Here is a 21,124-nt window from a genome sequence, read left to right as displayed (position 1 = left end):
TATGAAGATTTAATTCAAAATAAATTTCAAAACATCGATGATAAAAGTAAATTTTTTCTCTATAAAAAACTTAAAAAAGATTACAAACTAGAATATTATCTAAATACATCTAATTTTCAGATAAGGAGATTAATCACTAAATTTAGAATAAGTGATCACTCCCTCTTGATTGAAAAGGGGAGATATTTTAAAATCCCAAGAGAGGAACGTCTTTGCCATAAATGTAAAATACTAGAGGATGAGAAACATTTTTTACTATATTGTGAGTATAATAAAACTCTAAGAAATGAATTTTTTCATCACATATGTACAGAAAATAATAACTTTAATAATTTAAATGAAGAAGAAAAAATTCATTATTTACTAAATCCATCATCGCCTTTACAAACAAATAAGTTAGGATCCTTCTTGAAAAAGTCATTAGAACTGAGGGCAGGGGACTCTTAACAACTTGTTTGTTGTTATAAATTTTAATGCTGTTGATATTTTGTATGTTTAATATGTATGTATATATGTTTATTGTGTTTATTGTATTAATATATGTTGGTCACAAACTGTAAAGTTTATATGACAATAAAATATTTGATTTGATTTGATTTGATTTATTATCATGAGACTGACTTCATACAGCAACTTCTAAGGAAGAAAGATAAGAAGTTAGCTATATCTTTAAACTTTACTTTCCGCTATATAGATGATGTTCTCTCACTATATAACTCAAAATTTGGTGACTATGTTGAACGCATCTATCCCATCGAACTAGAGATAAAGGATACAACAGATACAGTTATAAGTCTGCCTCATATATTGACTTACATCAAGGATTTGTATAGTTAACTATACAAATCCTTGCTTACATCTAGAAATTGACAATGAGAGTCGGTTAAAAAATACTTTACGACAAAAGAGATGAATTCAGCTTCCCAATTGTATACTTTCCATTTCTATTTGGCAACATTCCAGCAGCGCCTGCATACGGAATATATATCTCCCAATTGATATGATATTCCCAGGCGTGTACAACGTATTTCCTATCATGATTTCCTTGTTAGATGGTTGCTGCTCACAAGGAAGCTATCAAACCAAGAATTCCAAATAGTGAAGTTGAAATCCTACCGTAGTAAATTTTACAGACACCATCACGAGTTGGTTGACCGTTATGGAATAACCATTTCACATATTATATCCGATAAGTTCCTTATGTCGTAACTACAACCCATTTCCTTTTTCACCACGAGTATATGACCTAGCGAATTAAACTAAATTGCCGGGTTTGTATAACATGAGCAACACGACGGTAGCCACATGTGGAGCATAATTTGCTTACCCTTCCGGGGCACCTGAGATCACCCCGAGTTTTTGGTGGGGTTCGTTTTGCTTAGTCTTTAGTTTTCTATGTTGTGTCTTGTGTACTTTTATTTTTCTGATTGTGTATTTATTCATTAGCCATTGCGTTGTCTGACAGTTTATTTCAATCAATGAGTTTGACAGTCCCTCTGGTATCTTTCGCCCTTTTCCGAAATATATTTACAAGATTTAAAGCTTAAACTATTACAGTTATGTTTTAGATATGTAATAAAATTTACTTACTTTACTTACTTATGTGATATCTTATGATTTATAAAAGGCCCTTTATGGGTATTTGCTGTACAGTATCTTTCAGTAAAGGGTTAAACTCAATGTGGAGGTGCTTCTATTTATTGGAGGCTTACAAACAGAAGATAGGAGATTTTCAGAAAATACTTCTAAAAAACGCGTTTCACTCCCTAGTATTCCTAGGATCCACCATTTCTTATTTTTTAGTTGGTTATCTCTCATGCTATTTGTAATAGCCTGGTATGCTTTCTAGATAATGTACATGTGTTAAGCCAACCTTAATAGCGAAGCATAAAAAGTAAGGAAAGCAGTATTACTTTTTGGACTTGAAACCTGATGAATATTTTAAAACAAGTCTTGATTATCTGTACCTTTCGTTTAGATGTATGATCAATCTCGAGTCTCGAGTCGAGCATGCCGATGAGAGCGGACGTGAAAATTTTTGCAGAGACAATCCATCAACATCATTGAAATTGTTTTGTCAAATTGATTTCATGGATAAATATTATTATCCTTACATCGTATATTTTATGATTTGGATTATATTTTTTTGTTGAGAAAGGTTTCTGCAGATATTTTCAGGTTTGTTTGAGACATGTAGTCAGATGGGATCCATTAGTAGTTTCTATGTGGGAAACTATCAGACCAATCTATTTGATGTCTGAGGGTTTTAGCTGTTCCCCTAATGGATCGGTAGTTTCTTTCCGAGATCCTTTATCATAGGATTTTCGGCTTTCCTCTACCAGGAATACAGCTGGGCATTTAGCGGTATAGGTTTGGATTCCAAGTATGTCCTCTCCGGTTTCCCGTTCGTTGTCTAGGCATTTGTGCGGCATCCGGGGTGACCTTATCCCTTATTTTGTATATAATGTTTTTTTATATTATGCATTTTTTATATTTTTGAGGATGAGCGAGTCAGGTGAGTGGGTGTGTTCGTATGCTTTATTACATTGTACTTATTGTTTTGGGGAAGGTTAACTTTCTGGTTGTAAGACCCGTCACGGCCAGGCTGGGAGACTGGATAGGCAAATGCTCACATTAAATCTGTACCAATACAGTGTGTTAAATGTCTTCCTTTTTACACCATAACCCATGGTGGTGCTCCTACTAAAGGAGGGAGATACGGAACATACATACATATGGCACAAAACATCCACATGATTCCAGAGTGAATATCATGAATATAGGTATCTTGTTTTGTTACCCTCATTGGAGTAATGATTACATTGGTTACTATGTTTTGAGGACTTTCTAAGCTCACTTGACATAGCTCATACAATCCCATCTTTTTTCCAATTTCTTCTATGAAACTAAAACAGTCAGGGACTTACTTAAATGAGTGATTTTTCTAAATCACTGATTCAAGTAACATTATGTCCATGAAGGTTGGAAGTAAGAGTTGTCTTTCTTTAATAATCACCTATTTTAAAAGTAGTACACAATTATCACTAGAAGAAGTGATTTAATTTCATTGTAGCTTTAAATACATGTATAGAATACTAATGATCCACATACTAATTATGTTGCTATAATTATCAGAACCAACATCTGTGTTGATATGACGACCTTGGAATCTGGGTTAATGACATAAAAATCACTTGATTAAAAAAATGAAGTATCATACCTCAATTTCCTTCCCAAAAATCACTTCTTTAAGCATCATTATTTTAATAACTCCCACTAATTTCAACACCCTAGAACAGTGAAATTTTTATTGTGAACAGTAGAATTGATGAAACCTTGAACTTTACAGGAAAAATACTGCCACTGCTGGGAAAAATCTGTTTAGAAAGTATCAGTTCATTATGTAAAGCCATTATTATAGCATTTTTTTTAGGCACTGGCTATGGTTACATGGAAATGTAACAATAATAAAAATATAATTGTTACATTGGAGTCTAATTGCCGGAATGCCAAATTGGGTAAGGAACCGATTAATTACAAATGTAACAATAATTATTGAGGCTACGGTTACATTGCGTTATTGTTACATGAAAAACAGCAATGTACGCTTGATTTATTAAACTTAAATCTTCTAGTATATAGTTTTGTTGCTTAAATTCATTCATGTCTACTAAATAATACTTGTTATAATAATAAATAATAAATATTATTATTTAACAAATGGTGTTTAAATAGTTTTAGGTATTAATGGATTTGATGTTCTTAAAGATACTACTTCAAATTAGTAGTGCCAAAGGCGAAAAATATAGTTCAATGGTTTGTTGTTGAAAACTCGGGCTGAGAAAACTGTTCACTGTTAAGTATTTAACTGCACACCTACTCGTATTACTGTCATTATACTTTGAACAAAAGATGAAGAGATTCCTATTACTAATTTTGTTTGGGTAAAAAATTTAAAACTTGCATGGGATGCGTTTGAAACGAAACTGAAACAATATCAAGACACAAATTTCATACACTATACAAACGCACTTACCAAAAGTTGATACATCAAAAGCAAAGTTTGCTAACTGTGAACTAACACTGTGAACTTCTGTATACATGTATAAAATTGAGAATGGAAATGGGGAATGTGTCAAAGCGACAACAACCTGAACATAGAGCAGACAACAGCCGAAGGTCACCAATGGGTCTTCAATGTAGCGAGAAACTCCCGCACCCGTCGGAGGCATCCTTCAGCTGGCCCCTAAACAAATATGTATACTAGTTCAGTGATAATGGACGTCATACTAAACTCCGAATTTAACACAAGAAACTAACATTAAAAAATCATACAAGACTAACAAAGGCCATGCAAAGGCTCCTGACTTGAGAAAGGCGCAAAATTGCGGCAGGGTTAAACATGTTTATGAGATCTCAACCCTCCCCTATACCTCTAGCCAATGTAGAAAAAACAAACGCACAACACTACGCATAGTAAAACTCAGTTTAAGAGATATCCTAGTCCGATTTCAGAATCCATGGAGGACGTACTATAAAAAAATTAAAAAATTGTATGTTATACTTGTATGTATTGTAAATATTAGATAATGTCTTCAACTTTTATTATTTAGTACATATTACTAGTCCCATCGAACATTGCTGTTTTTCATGTAACAATAACGCAATGTAAATGTAGCCTCAATAATTATTGTTACATTCCTAATTAATTGGTTCCTTATCCAACCATGCATTCCAGCATTTAGTCCCCAATGTAACAATAATATTTTTATTATTGTTACTTACATTTCCATGTAACCGTAGCCAGTGCCTTTTTTAAACTAAAAAAGAATTTGCAGCTAAATGATAGCATCAAAGGCATTAACCTTGCTACTTAAAAGAAGCAAAAAGTTCATTTTTTTACAATTTTACTAATGAAAAGATATTATCTAAACCTACATGTTTAAAATTTTGGTAAAACTACAAATCACAATTTGTGACAAAACATCGAATTTGCTACTCAAATAAGTGATTAAAAATCATTTATTTTAATAAGTCCCCTGACTGTATAAGGCTAACTGGACCTTAGGACACTATATTATATAGGTGTGACAATAATTGGAATACAGCAAATCATGCAAATTTAAACTATCTTTTTATTTTAGATAGATACTAATAATGAAGGCAGAGATACTTATTGTTGAACCATTTTATGGTGGATCACACAAACAGATGGTAGATTTACTTCAGTCTAAGATCAGTGACTGTGATGTGATGACAATGCCTGCCAAGAAATGGCACTGGAGAGCAAGAACTAGTGCTTTATACCTCAGTCAACAAATTTCTTATTCTCATAAATACAGGTTTGATTATCAATGTGATTTAAACTGATATTCAGTTATTAAACAAATTAAGTCATGTTCTTTAACATATTTAACATGTTTAAGGCTTTGCAAGCAAATTAAAATCATTGGAAGCAGTTAGCATTTTCAATATATTCATTGTTTTGTTGGGTTACTATACTTTTACAATATTCAATTCATCATATAACAGACACATTAGGGATGTGGTAGAGTTAAACATATTTACAGAAACCAAACCCTCACCCTAACATCATGAACATTTAAAACAGTTGAAAAAGACTTGACTCATCAGTTCGACTCTAATAAAATTAAGAATGGAAATGGGGAATGTGTCAAAGAGACAACAACCCGACCATAGAACAGACAATGTTCAGCAGAAGGTCACCAATTTAGGTCTTTAATGCAGCGAGAAACTCCCCCACCCGGAGGCATTCTTCAGCTGGCCCCTAAACAAATATATATACAAGTTCAGTGATGATTGATGTCATACTAAACTCCAAATTATACACAGGAAACTAAAATTAATAAAAATCATATTAATCAAAGTATTGATCTGGAAATATAATTTACAGTTACTGATAGCTAGTTCATTTTATGCCATACTCTATGCTCATTTTAACATGGGTAGGCATTATATTTGTCAATATCAATGCTCAGTATTAAATGTTTACAAATATAATGCCTACCCATGTTTAAATGAGCATAGAGCATGGCATGATAGAATTATTTCGATTCAAATAGAAATATTTTGAACTTTGGTACTTCAAACCAGAGCTATAATACACTCTCGAAATGTCGCCATTTTGATTTGATGTACCAAAAAGTTATAGAAAATCAACAGTTTATCTATAAAAAAAGAACAGAAAGGTTTAAACTTACTTTTAGAATCTTTTTACTTAACTTCCCAGCTAGCAACACCAACAAAAATGTCCATTTTGATCTCTGTTGTTGTTCAAAGTTCGTCTGACGTTGCAATTTCGTTTGTGATGTCAATCAAGTGCAGCCCATGTTTTATTGGAATAAGAACATTGCTTTGTATCCAATGCGTTAGAAGAATGTCATATTAGAATTGCCATTATCAAATATTGGTAATAACAAAATCATGTATCCATGACTCATTAACTTGGTTACTGTTATAAAGTGTACACTTATGTAAAAACCTTTATCCTTGAAACTACTCAAAGTAAACCAATCATGGTCATTAGAGCAGGTGAGACATTTCTCCATGTTTTCAATTTTACCTACTTATCATTTTGCAGGACTCTGTTTGCCAGTTCAGTATTAAATCTAGCAGAACTTATTGCCTTACGACCAGATTTGCAGAGACTCACAAAGATACTGTATTTCCATGAAAATCAGTTGGTTTATCCAATCAAAAAGCAGCAAGACCGAGACTTCCAGTATGGTTATAATCAGATAATATCATGGTAAGTTATCATCCAATGAGTAAGCAGCAAGATTGAGATTTCTTATATATGGTGGTAATTGAACTTATATCATGATAAGTTGTTATTCAATGAAAAAGCAGCAAGATTGAGATATCTAATATGGTTATAACTGATGGTAAGTTGTTATCCCACAATAAAAAGATTGAAACTTGAAGAATATTTATACTAATGTTATAAATAGGAGGGTCGTTATTGAGGTTACCTTAAGGATGAATAATGATAAAAAAACCTTGCCATATGACATAAATGGTCATTTTTGGTGCATGACAATAAAAAGTACATTTTCTTCACGACAATAAAAACAAATCACGTTTGATGTATAATTCTTTTGTAAAATAAAGGTAACAGATTATTACTTAAGACCTCTGTCAGATAAATCACGATTGACAGTTTAAATGCTTTGACAGTTTAAATGCTTTAAGGAAATTTATTTTATGTTTTGTAATAGCTTCTTTTACTACAAATCATGTGTCTTTTTAACACTAAAAAGGAAAAATTTTACCTAATTTGTTCAAAACAGATTAAACAAATCATAGCAAACTTTCACTTTATATTACAGTATGGTAGCTGATACTGTGGTTTTTAATTCCAAATACAACATGGAATCATTTTTATCATCGATTAAGTCCTTTCTGAACTTGATACCTGATCACAGACCCAAGACATTAGAAGATGTCATTAGACCAAAATGTCAGGTCTTGTACTTTCCTTTGGACCTTCCAGGTAATATAATGTCAGGACTTGTACTTTTTTTTTTATCTTTATAGTAGTGTAATGTCAGGTATTGTACTTTACAGGTAATATTATGTCTAAAAAAAGTCAATTATATCTTCACTCATTACTTACTACATGTATTCCAGAATAGCATTTGTATTATTTTTACTGCAACACAAGAACAGCCAAAATTGACATTTTGTAATTCTAAATATTAAATGTTTATAAAAACTCTAGTCTGTACTTAAGTTTTTGTCGAGCCTGCAACTTTTGTTGCAGAAAGCTCGACATAGGGATAGTGATCCGGCGGCGGCTACGGCGGCGGCGGCGGTGGCGGCGGCGGTGTTAGCTCACTTCTTAAAAGCTTTATATTTCAGAAGGTGGAAGACCTGGATGCTTCATACTTTGTATATAGATGCTTCATGTTATGAAGTTTCCGTCAGTCACATGTCCAATGTCCTTGACCTCATTTTCATGGTTCAGTGACCACTTGAAAAAAAAGTTCAAATTTTTTTTAATGTTGAATTCTCTCTTATTTTAAGTTATAGGATAACTATATTTGGTATGTGCGTACCTTGCAAGGTCCTCATGTCTGTCAGACAGTTTTCACTTGACCTCGACCTCATTTCATGGATCAGTGATCAAGGTTAAGTTTTGGTGGTCAAGTCCATATCTCAGATACTATAAGCAATAGGGCTAGTATATTCGGTGTATGGAAGGACTGTAAGGTGTACATGTCCAACTGGCAGGTGTCATCTGACCTTGACCTCATTTTCATGGTTCAGTGGTTATAGTTAAATTTTTGTGTTTTGGTCTGTTTTTCTCATACTATATGCAATAGGTCTACTATATTTGTTGTATGGAATGATGGTAAGGTGTTCATGTCTAGCGGGCAGATGTCATCTGACCTTGACCTCATTTTCATTGTTCAGTGGTCAAAGTTAAGTTTTTGAGTTTTGGTCTTTTTATCTAATACTGTATGCCATAGGTCAACTATATTTGGTGTATGGAAATATTTTATGATCTTTATGTCAGTCGCGCAGGTTTTATTTGACGGTGACCTCATTTTCACGGTTCATTGCACAGTGTTAAGTTTTTGTGTTTTGGTCTATTTTTCTTAAACTATAAGTAATTGGTCAACTATATATGTTGTATAGAAACATTGTTAGCTGTACATGTCTGCCTGGCATGGTTCATCTGACCTTGACCTCATTTTCAAGGTTCATTGATCTTTGTTTAGTTATCTTGGTTAATGTTAAGTTTATGAGACAGTTGTAATAAAACTAAGCTTTATACTTAGGACTATCAACATAATATCAATGATTAGTATAGAAGGCGAGACATTTCAGCGTGTGCACTCTTGTGGTAATATGAGAAGAACACTGAATAAGACCAATATGGCAGCACATACATGAGGGTGGTAATGGGGTACCTGCATGACGAATAATCTTGACAAATGACATTAAGGGTAATTTTTGGTGCATGACGATAAAATATGCACTTTCTTTTAGACGATAAAAAAATTGAATGATTTTGACGAATATTTTTTGTCCAAAAATAACTGTAAGGATAATTATTTGAGACTTCTGACGAATCCCGATAAGGATATTTTGACAAATCATGGTAAAATTTTAATCAATTTGACGCAAACGGTAGCTGAAAATGGTTGTTTGACGCCTGACGGAAGGGCATTAATACTACCCTCATACATGAGCTTTGACCAATGAGAACATTTTTTTTTAAAAGACATCGTTTGAAAACTTTCAATTCCAGGCTGATCAAACCAAAATCTTTATGTTTTAAATTAAATGCAATATGTTTATGTCAACTGCTTATTTTGTTCATCTTTCTTGATATTTATTGTCTTATTCAGACAGGAATGGTAATCAATCTATAGAAGGTTTAAAGCCTGAACCATCTGCTTATATGAACAACTCTGATAATATATTATCAGACAGCCAATGTCAAATTGGTGATCGGCTGATAAAATCACAGGACTCCGACACAAAGGATAAGGAAGGCAACCGGACATGTGCAGGAGACCCCTGTCCACCCATAGCAAAGCATAGCAGCCATGTGAGGCCACTTCATATTGTTTGGGCACACAGATGGTAAATACATATTTATAATATATTTTACATTTGGTTAAATGGCTCCAAATGTCCTATAACTCTAACTTCTTTTTCTGTTCTATTGATCTTGTGATCTCGTTTCAGTTGTGGATTTTCTGCATCTCAGAAACTTAGTAAATTCAATTTAGGGGTTATTTGTTCATCTTAAAAGGTGTCAATTGATTATGAACTTGTATGGAAATACTTTAAAGGCATCATAATATTTTAGTGTCAAAACTCACATGGCTTATTTGTTATAAATGTCCTTGATTATGCTGAAAAAGCCTAAGTTTAGATTTATACAATATCTTCTAGTTAAGTGATCAAAAATACATATACAAAAATTTGCTTTATAAGTGTATAATGGTGACTAAAAAAATTGATTTTATTTTTTGTTCCTGATGACATGGTTTTAGTCAAATTGCAGAGTCCTTCTGTTATCTAATTGATGGGGCGTTCATTACATTTTGTTTGGTTTAACCAAATACTATGTCATTGCTTTTAGCAGTTATAAACTAACTTTAATTTGTAAGGTTTGTACCTGTATTTCCCCACAAATTTAAGGACATTTATGAATATTTTGCAGGGAGCATGACAAAGATCCAGATACCTTCTTTGAGGTTGTAACATCATTATCTGAAAGTGGAAGTGGATTTGATTTGTCTGTACTTGGTGAACGGTTTACAGATATACCAGGTAGTAAGTGCAACAGATGAAGGATGCACTCAGCCCTTATAGTTTTCACTTTATCAACTCTCTATCAACTGATTTTGTAAATTTGGTTGCTAATGATCTCAGAAGATATGTTAAATGTCTTATTCCCCGCTTAATATATAATTATCAAGTGGGTGAAATAAAAGGAAGTCAATAGGTATAATTTGTATTGCCTGATATAAATATTTTTTCAATATATTACAAAATACAATATATCATAAATAATTAAATACACAAATGAAAATACATAAACATAGATATATAACCAAATTTTTTGGCAAACATCCGCCGCTATAAATTTATAAAAGGAAAAAAAAATTAAGAAGGAGGGAGGGTGGGTAATTTCAACGTAATATCAAATTCAAAAATGTAAAGAAAACTCTTTGCAATAGTATAAATAAACAATTAACAACAAAGGAAAAGTCTATATCCAATAAAAAGAGCGAAATAATATAGTGAGTAAATTTAATGCAAGAGTTTATACTAACGAAAATCTAGTTTGAACCAGTGTGATTACTGAGGTGTAAAATATAAATTTCGTTGTTTTGCTAATTAAATAATTTAAATCTTAAATTAAACCAATTATCAAGTGGGTGATATAAAAGGAAGTCAATAGGTATAATTTGTATTGCCTGATATAAATATTTTTTCAATATATTACAAAATACAATATATCATAAATAATTAAATACACAAATGAAAATACATAAACATAGATATATAACCAAATTTTTTGGCAAACATTCACCAAGCCTGCAAGGCCGCCAAAAAAATTAAAGATAAAATAATAACTATCAAAACAGTTAATGATGATAAAAACCAGACATACTATCATCACTCTTTTTTCTCACTTCAAATAAGCTCCATCCTTTCAAAATGTGTATAGATAATGAAAGGACAAAACAGCAAACCAACTCAAAATATATGTAGATCTTGAGTAGTTAGAGGAAAACCAGCATCATATTCAGGATGCAAGTTCTCTGAAAAGAGAAAAAAGAATAATTATAGTAAACAATATACATGTATGAAGTAAATAAAAAACACAATTGTAACACACTACAATTTATATACTCTGATGCTTAATAATATTGATTATCTTTTTTCTGAAAAGTTCTGTACCAGCAAAATTTAAATGAAGCCCATCTCTCGGAGCAAATAAGGAAGAATCTGTAATATTGTCGAGTAAGAAACTCCTATACAAATTACAATATAATAAATTATTTCTTTTACACAATCTTTTTAACTCAGTATTAACTTTATTAACTTTAGCTCCAGTTTTCATATGATCAACTGGTCTAGGAAGAATAGAAGTAAATATCAACTTAGCAAATGTCATCTTTTTCAACTAATATCAAATTCAAAAATGTAAAGAAAACTCTTTGCAATAGTATAAATAAACAATTAACAACAAAGGAAAAGTCTATATCCAATAAAAAGAGCGAAATAATATAGTGAGTAAATTTAATGCAAGAGTTTATACTAACGAAAATCTAGTTTGAACCAGTGTGATAACTGAGGTGTAAAATATAAATTTCACTGTTTTGCTAATTAAATAATTTAAATCTTAAATTAAACCTTTTATGATTTTGATTGGTTAATAAAACCCATAGCCCTGGGTTGTTACTAACCTACATACCTGGGGATGTCTACCCATTACACCAGGGAACTTCAAGCATGTTTTCCATAGTGTCATGGTTGTTCCTTGTAAAATATCAAATTCGGTAGATTATCCATGATGCCTGTAATTAAATTTTAAATCCACTAACAATTTTATCAACCCTAGGCTGCCACATTGTTGAATGGGACTACTATCCTAGCTGACGTTGACATCACATCGTCTATGATGTAACTCTCACAACATTGAGCTCCAAATTCGACTCATTCAAGTTTCTCTGGATTAAATACATCTTATATTTGACTACTTGTAAGGAATTACCTACGCTCTTTTAAAAATATGTCAAATTCCCAAATTTCAATTAAATATTTTTAAATAATGAAAAAAATGTTGCTTTTCACATTACACTTTGTGGTAGAATTTTTCTGATTTGGACTGAGTCTGGGGATATCTAAATATATGAATTAAGATGTTTTAAACATTGTATTTTATGAATTTTGAGTTATTTAACATTGAATTTTATGAATTTTGAGGTATTTAACATTGCATTTTATGAATTTAGAGGTATTTAACATTGAATTTTATGAATTTTGAGGTATTTAACATTGCATTTTATGAATTTAGAGGTATTTTACATTGAATTTTGTGAATTTTGAGGTATTTAACATTGCATTTTTATGAATTTTGAGGTATTTAACATTGTATTTTATGAATTTAGAGGTATTTGATAGTGCTAAAGAGAAGTTACAAAGACATATAGTGAATTGGGGCTACCAGGAGAGCAGAAAAGACTATATTGACATACTGAAGTCAGCTGATGTAGTAGTATCAACTGCAGTACATGAATTCTTTGGAGTTTCCATGTAAGTATACTGAGAACATTTCCATGATATCAATTGTTTCTGTATAAATAAAACATGGGGAGGCGATTAAAAAAATCATAGATGAAGTACTGTCTAAATAAAACCTTATTTGGAGAATGTAGTATTAGCTTACATGCTGAAACAGATACTGTTTTAAATGTATACTGGACAGCAATAAATTCAATCAAAAAGCAATCTTGAACTTTTCAAATAAATGTAAAATTGACTATAAGTCTCCCACTATCAAATAACAATATTTGTAATTTATATAAAAACTGAATGGAATATAAGATAACATATCAGGCGCGGATCTAGTGGGGTGTCCCGGGGTTGGAACCCCTGTTTTTTTTGGACGATCAATTCATTTGAATGGGGACATGTAGTTGGAACCCCCCGTTTGTCCTGGGTTAGGAACCCCCTTTTTAAAATGGCTGGATCCACCCCTGCATATAGTTTCATAACTTTTCATTTGTCATATCATTTACTCTCTGCTATCTGTCCTTGTGTTGTATCATGTAATATATGTTATTATAGATATTGAATGTTTATGCTTGTGCAATAAAGTGTTATTTAAACATGTTACAATATGCACTATACAGATATACATGTACCTGTAGTGAAAATTTAATGAAAGTTTTTAATGGATCAGTATTGATATTTTTATGATAGGTTAGAAGCTGTATATTATGGTTGCTACCCAATGTGTCCAAATAGACTTGTTTATCCTGAAATATTCCCAGGTATATTGTTTTTAAACTAATCAGAGCATATATATGTCACGTTCTTAAGCTCATTTCAGATAACCTGATAACAGCAGTACTTCTGCTTGAATCCTATGTTTCATTCGCAAATGATTTTTCAATTCAGATAAACGTTATTTTATCCCTTGTACAATGATCAATGTGGATTGATATTAAAATAAGACAATATGCTATAATTGCAAATGAGACAACTATTCAACAAAGCCTATTATGTGCATGAATGCATCTATCAGTCATAGTATTGCCTTCAACTATGATCAAAACACATATTTACTGTATAGGAAGATATAAAAGACCAAAACATAACAAAATGTAAAACAAATCAACAAGAAAGAAAAAGAACTGCCTGATCTTTTTACAAAACAACTCAACAAGAAAGAAAAAGAACTGCCTGATCTTTTTACAAAACAACTCAACAAGAAAGAAAAAGAACTGTCTGATCTTTTTACAAAACAACTCAACAAGAAAGAAAAAGAACTGCCTGATCTCTTTACAAAACAACTCAACAAGAAAGAAAAAGAACTGCCTGATCTCTTTACAAAACAACTCAACAAGAAAGAAAAAGAACTGCCTGATCTTTTTACAAAACAACTCAACAAGAAAGAAAAAGAACTGCCTGATCTTTTAACAAAACAACTCAACAAGAAAGAAAAAGAACTGCCTGATCTTTTTACAAAACAACTCAACAAGAAAGAAAAAGAACTGCCTGATCTCTTTACAAAACAACTCAACAAGAAAGAAAAAGAACTGCCTGATCTCTTTACAAAACAACTCAACAAGAAAGAAAAAGAACTGTCTGATCTCTTTACAAAACAGTAAAAGAAAAAGAACTGCCTGATCTTTTTACAAAACAACTCAACAAGAAAGAAAAAGAACTGTCTGATCTCTTTACAAAATAACTCAACAAGAAAGAAAAAGAACTGTCTGATCTCTTTACAAAACAGTAAAAGAAAAAGAACTGCCTGATCTCTTTACAAAACAGTAAAAGAAAAAGAACTGCCTGATCTCTTTACAAAACAACTCAACAAGAAAGAAAAAGAACTGTCTGATCTCTTTACAAAACAGTAAAAGAAAAAGAACTGCCTGATCTTTTTACAAAACAACTCAACAAGAAAGAAAAAGAACTGCCTGATCTTTTTACAAAACAACTCAACAAGAAAGAAAAAGAACTGCCTGATCTTTTTACAAAACAACTCAACAAGAAAGAAAAAGAACTGTCTGATCTTTTTACAAAACAACTCAACAAGAAAGAAAAAGAACTGCCTGATCTTTTTACAAAACAACTCAACAAGAAAGAAAAAGAACTGCCTGATCTCTTTACAAAACAACTCAACAAGAAAGAAAAAGAACTGCCTGATCTCTTTACAAAACAGTAAAAGAAAAAGAACTGCCTGATCTTTTTACAAAACAACTCAACAAGAAAGAAAAAGAACTGTCTGATCTCTTTACAAAACAGTAAAAGAAAAAGAACTGCCTGATCTCTTTACAAAACAGTAAAAGAAAAAGAACTGCCTGATCTCTTTACAAAACAGTAAAAGAAAAAGAACTGCCTGATCTCTTTACAAAACAACTCAACAAGAAAGAAAAAGAACTGTCTGATCTCTTTACAAAACAGTAAAAGAAAAAGAACTGCCTGATCTTTTTACAAAACAACTCAACAAGAAAGAAAAAGAACTGCCTGATCTCTTTACAAAACAGTAAAAGAAAAAGAACTGCCTGATCTTTTTACAAAACAGTAAAAGAAAAAGAACTGCCTGATCTCTTTACAAAACAACTCAACAAGAAAGAAAAAGAACTGTCTGATCTCTTTACAAAACAGTAAAAGAAAAAGAACTGCCTGATCTCTTTACAAAACAACTCAACAAGAAAGAAAAAGAACTGCCTGATCTCTTTACAAAACAGTAAAAGAAAAAGAACTGCCTGATCTCTTTACAAAACAACTCAACAAGAAAGAAAAAGAACTGCCTGATCTCTTTACAAAACAACTCAACAAGAAAGAAAAAGAACTGCCTGATCTTTTTACAAAACAACTCAACAAGAAAGAAAAAGAACTGCCTGATCTCTTTACAAAACAACTCAACAAGAAAGAAAAAGAACTGCCTGATCTCTTTACAAAACAGTAAAAGAAAAAGAACTGCCTGATCTTTTTACAAAACAACTCAACAAGAAAGAAAAAGAACTGCCTGATCTCTTTACAAAACAGTAAAAGAAAAAGAACTGCCTGATCTTTTTACAAAACAACTCAACAAGAAAGAAAAAGAACTGTCTGATCTCTTTACAAAACAGTAAAAGAAAAAGAACTGCCTGATCTCTTTACAAAACAGTAAAAGAAAAAGAACTGCCTGATCTCTTTACAAAACAGTAAAAGAAAAAGAACTGCCTGATCTCTTTACAAAACAACTCAACAAGAAAGAAAAAGAACTGCCTGATCTCTTTACAAAACAACTCAACAAGAAAGAAAAAGAACTGCCTGATCTTTTTACAAAACAACTCAACAAGAAAGAAAAAGAACTGCCTGATCTCTTTACAAAACAACTCAACAAGAAAGAAAAAGAACTGCCTGATCTCTTTACAAAACAGTAAAAGAAAAAGAACTGCCTGATCTTTTTACAAAACAACTCAACAAGAAAGAAAAAGAACTGCCTGATCTCTTTACAAAACAGTAAAAGAAAAAGAACTGCCTGATCTTTTTACAAAACAACTCAACAAGAAAGAAAAAGAACTGTCTGATCTCTTTACAAAACAGTAAAAGAAAAAGAACTGCCTGATCTCTTTACAAAACAGTAAAAGAAAAAGAACTGCCTGATCTCTTTACAAAACAGTAAAAGAAAAAGAACTGCCTGATCTCTTTACAAAACAGTTAAAGAAAAACAATTGTAATACCCAGCAACCAACATCATCCACTTAGTTATAGGTTCAAGACTTTGGACATAGTCTCTCTTTTACCTGGGAAAGTGATGTAACAACACAACAAAAACAATTAAAGGCAAGGCCATTTATATTCATAAAATGGTATATACAATTTTTTTATATTGTAGATCTTTACTTGTATAATACCAGTAAACAACTAATTAAATCGTTAAGACGGTTTTGTAAATTCCCTGCTTTAGCCAGAGACCATATATGTCAGGTAATATTTAAAAGTGCATTATTGAATGACATTTGTGAGTCCATTACACAACTAGGGTAGATAAAGATAGAAGTGTTTCAGTCAAATTAATAATCTATTATACAGGTACTGTCTTTTGATCATATAATTACTTTCAGAGTATACATTTGCATCCAACATATACTTGTTTTGTGAACTCATTTGGTTGTATACATACAGTGTATATAGACAATAACTGTTTAGTATCTTTAAATATCAGCTGTATTTGTACGAGGCTAGGAAACAAGGTGTATGCGAGCTTTTAGCGAGCTACTACACCTGTTTCGAGCCGAGTACAAATACAGCTGATATTTAAAGACACTAAACAGTTATTGTCTTTATCCTGCAATTAATTCTGTATATTGTTTGTGTTTTGAAAGACACAAAAACTAACATATTTAACATTTATTTTCGATTTGTAATCCCTTGAGGCCCGCGTAGTAATATCAAAATCACACATTACGCTGAAGACGGGTTCGCAAAAAAGAATCTCGAATGGTCAACAATAATACATCGCTCAAGGTGAATAATTATCTATTTTAACATAACAACCAATTTCAACAATAAAAACAAATAACAAAACATTGCCAAATTTGAAACAGAAGTGTACAAGTTGTCCTACGCTTCAGACTTGATATTCACTAAACATGCATGCTGAAATTGACATGGTTGATTTTGTAACACACTCGTACACATTCAAGTTTTGAAATCGACAATTGTCATCGTCATTGGAATGCAACTGGAATACACATTCTGAGGTCACACAGGTTCAAACAATACTCAGTCCGGCAGTGGGCGGAGCTTTAAATCGATATCTGTATAGTACACAGATACAGCATAGCGATATCTGTAGGGCTGTATCTGTATAGTAGGACACCCAATTGCAGGATAAATGTGTTTATCTATTCATTGCCAAATTTTATTTGATCTAGTCAAAATGGTCCTGAAACTATATCTTTCTTATGACATCACTTTAAAGATGTCGTGCAGAGCTATGTTGTCAAATGGCCAGTAACTAAGTGGTTGTTTTAAGTTGCTGTCTATATTTGTTTTTCCTAAACATTTGATAATTGGAATTATGCAAATATACATTTAAGTCTGGTCTGATAAGTATTTGACGCTACTCAATGTATATGAAAGTTTTATAACAAGAATAAACACGTCAACCATGCTTGTAATGTGTAATATTTAGATACTAGAAACAAAATATACACATCAGTAAAATACTAATGAATGTTTGCATTGTTTTTAATATTTAAACTCAAAGTTTTATAAAATGAATATTTTCTATTTGTAGGTACAAGTAGAAAAATATTTGTGGACAAATATGGCTCAAAATTATATCAATCTTCTCAAAATTCAAAACAATGACAGAGAGAAGTTAGATAGTGCACAAACTGAGGATGTCACTTGAAAACATGAAAATATGGTTTATCTTGACAACAAATATCAATCCAAGAGTATCCTCAACATGAGATAGAAGGTAAATATTTCTGAAGTTATTGAATAATACATACATAAAAAGTATTATGAATAAATCCTTAGGAAAATCATCATTACTGAAAGACTTTAATTCATTGTATACTGTAAATTCAGAAATTATTGCAGTTTTTATTATTGGGAAAAATGTGACAAGGTTATAATGGCAATAATTAAAACTCACATTTTGAAATTTTGTATATATATCAGTTAAACAGGATTTTTCTCAATATCGCAAAAAATAAAATCGCATTTAAGACTAAAATGACAAAGTCACAATAATAAATGCACACAATAATTTGTGAATTTACTGTATACCATTATCTGAACTCCCTTAAAGGTAACAAAGACTGGTCATTTTATAGAATAGCAACACATTCGTACTGTCTGATATGTTACTAATGTAAATACTTCATTAAAAAAAATCATAGATTTCCAGTGACTTATCCGGATTTTTCATGTACTAGTTCATAATTAAATAGTCTGCAGTAAGACTATTTGTTGCTTTTGCTTTTAAATGCATGAATATGATTGAAGCAGAAGACACAACCTTTTGAAGTCTTTAGTCTGACCTGACCATGGATCTAATCCACAAAGTATAGCCAACCAAGGCTATTGGTATTATAGATGTTGTTGTAAAAAAATGTAAACTGGGAGGCAAAAAATTAAAAATAGTAAACCAAATTCAAATGCAATACAAAAGTTTATATATTGTTTTTAAACAACTAATCTTTATTTTTTTAGGTTCAGTGATGCTGCAAGATTTCAAGGTCAAGTTTATCTGGCAATCGTAAAAACAAGGTTGAACAAAAATGTTAAATATGAGATGCTTATCCTGATGTGCAGGTTGAAATGGTTCATTCTAAAATCTGGTCACCATGATTCTTTAGACAGGACACGCAGTAACATACCAATTGTTGTACTAGATATTGGATCATAACAAACACTGCTTGAGTCAAAGTTTCCTTAATTAAAAAAAATATGATGCTTAAACATTATATAAACATGATAAAGAACTGTTTAATACTATATACCATACAAATGATGGCCATTATTGACATATATACTTTGTATTTTTTAAATAAAATTATGTTGATTTACTATTTTTTTTTTTTTTACATACAATAAAAAAAAGTATATGTGCAATATAGCATAATGGAATGTTTTTAATGATTTGGTTTCCATTCTATAAACACTATTTGATCTTAAAAAACTTTCAATCTTCTCTGAAACCAATGAACTATTTTGAATCAATTTTAGCCAGTCATCCTTTGATTTATGTGATAAACCAAGCAACATGCATTGAACAGAACAAATAAAATAGATGAACAGCAATCTAATGTATCGAGCTGCTCCTCATATTTTGTCTGTCCAAGCCCAATAACTTCAATAATTTTTATTTTAAATGTTCTTATAATTTTACAAGAACTGTGAGGTGAGCAACAAAATAAGAAAATCAAACTAGATACCCAAATGGTGATTGTGGCCAAGTTTGTTTAAATTTGCTGAAGTAGTATAGAGGAGAAGATTTTTGTATTAAAATATGGACAGTAACTCCTGATGGGGTCAATTAACAATTTTGGTCATGTTGACTTATTTGTAGTTCTTACAAGTCAGGAATATGACAGTTTTTGTCCATTCGTTTTGTTATTTGATTTTGCCATGTTATTATGGACTTTCTGAATTGATTTTCCTCTAAGTTCAGTATTTTTGTGATTTTACTTTTTGCTGAACATTATTACTGTTTACAGTTCACCTCAATCTATATTAATATTCAAGAAAATAACAAATAAACTGTTATCACAGTGATATGTCTCGCTTTTTTGTAATTTTGATAATTAAAATATTGAAATTAAATAGCGACACTTTTACATGTAAGTTTTGCAAATATTCAAATTCAATTAACCATAACTAAAGGTACATGGCTAAACAATCTCCATGGAAATGAGATGTGCCAATGCTTATACAACTGCATACCAAATACCATTGACTTAACATAAGAAGTTCCTTTTAAACAAACCGAAACACACACTAATACATGTAAACTAAGCAAAATTTCCAAGTCAATAAACCATTACTGAGGGGGCAGGGTCAAATAATCTTCATGGTAATGAAATATACCAATCCTAATACAACTGCATACCAAATATCATTGACCTACCACTAGTGGTTTCCCATAACTGACCTAATCACAAACTAATACATGAAAACTAAGCAAAAGTTCAAAGTAAATAGACTATGACTGAGGGGGCTGGGCCAAATAATCTCCATGGAAATGAGATATGCAAATGCTTATACAACTGCATACCAATTATCATTAACTTACCCCTAGTGTTTCCCATAAACTGACCTAATCACAAACTAATACAGGACAAGAGTTCACACACTGAAATGTCTCGCCTTCTTTACTTTATATCATTGATATTATGTTGATAGTCCTAAATATAAAACTTTGTTACAACTGTCGCATAAACTTAACATTAACCAAGAAAATAAAAAAAATTACCAATGAACCATGAAAATGAGGTTAAGGTCAGATTAACCATGACAGGCAGGCAGGTACAGCTAACAATTCTTCCATACAACAAATATAGTTGACCTATTGCTTATAGTTTAAAAGAAAAACAGACCATAACACGAAAACTTTAACACTGAGCAATGAACCCTGAAAATGAGGTCAAGGTCAAATAAAACCTGTGCGACTGACATATAGATCATAAAATATTTCCATACACCAAAAAAAGTTGACCTATTGCATATAGTATTAGAAAAAAAGACAAAAACTCGAAAACACTGAACTTTGACCACTGAACCATGAAAATGAGGTCAAGGCCAGATGTCACCTTCCAGCAAGACATGTACAACTTACAATCATCCAATACATCAAATATAGTAGACATATTGCATACAGTATAAGAAAAACGGACCA

The 21,124-nt window shown here is 31.5% G+C and overlaps 1 protein-coding gene across 4 annotated transcripts; it reads left to right on the top strand.

Moving 5' to 3' along the window:
* Positions 1 to 1,762: 1,762 nt before the first annotated feature.
* Positions 1,763 to 19,233, top strand: LOC143065208 (tRNA-queuosine alpha-mannosyltransferase-like). Of its 4 annotated transcripts, none has more exons than XM_076238629.1 (11): positions 1,763 to 1,836; positions 5,149 to 5,342; positions 6,602 to 6,769; positions 7,350 to 7,513; positions 9,378 to 9,615; positions 10,202 to 10,311; positions 12,663 to 12,807; positions 13,477 to 13,547; positions 16,607 to 16,698; positions 18,014 to 18,199; positions 18,940 to 19,232. In XM_076238629.1, the coding sequence occupies exons 2-10, from the start codon at positions 5,158 to 5,160 to the stop codon at positions 18,128 to 18,130; spliced, it is 1,290 nt and encodes a 429-aa protein (XP_076094744.1). In that variant the 5' UTR covers positions 1,763 to 1,836; positions 5,149 to 5,157; the 3' UTR covers positions 18,131 to 18,199; positions 18,940 to 19,232. The 4 variants fall into 4 exon arrangements, with proteins under 4 accessions (XP_076094744.1, XP_076094743.1, XP_076094746.1 ...); XM_076238628.1 differs by having other exon boundaries at positions 1,775 to 1,894; positions 5,145 to 5,342; XM_076238630.1 differs by lacking the exon at positions 1,763 to 1,836 and adding an exon at positions 1,999 to 2,383 and having other exon boundaries at positions 5,145 to 5,342; positions 18,940 to 19,233.
* The last annotated feature ends 1,891 nt before the right edge of the window (positions 19,234 to 21,124 follow it).

This window comes from Mytilus galloprovincialis, chromosome 2 (genome assembly GCF_965363235.1).
Source record: "Mytilus galloprovincialis chromosome 2, xbMytGall1.hap1.1, whole genome shotgun sequence".
In the NCBI taxonomy this organism is placed as follows: Eukaryota; Metazoa; Mollusca; class Bivalvia; order Mytilida; family Mytilidae; genus Mytilus; species Mytilus galloprovincialis.
This window is presented reverse-complemented; position numbering and strand designations above follow the sequence as displayed.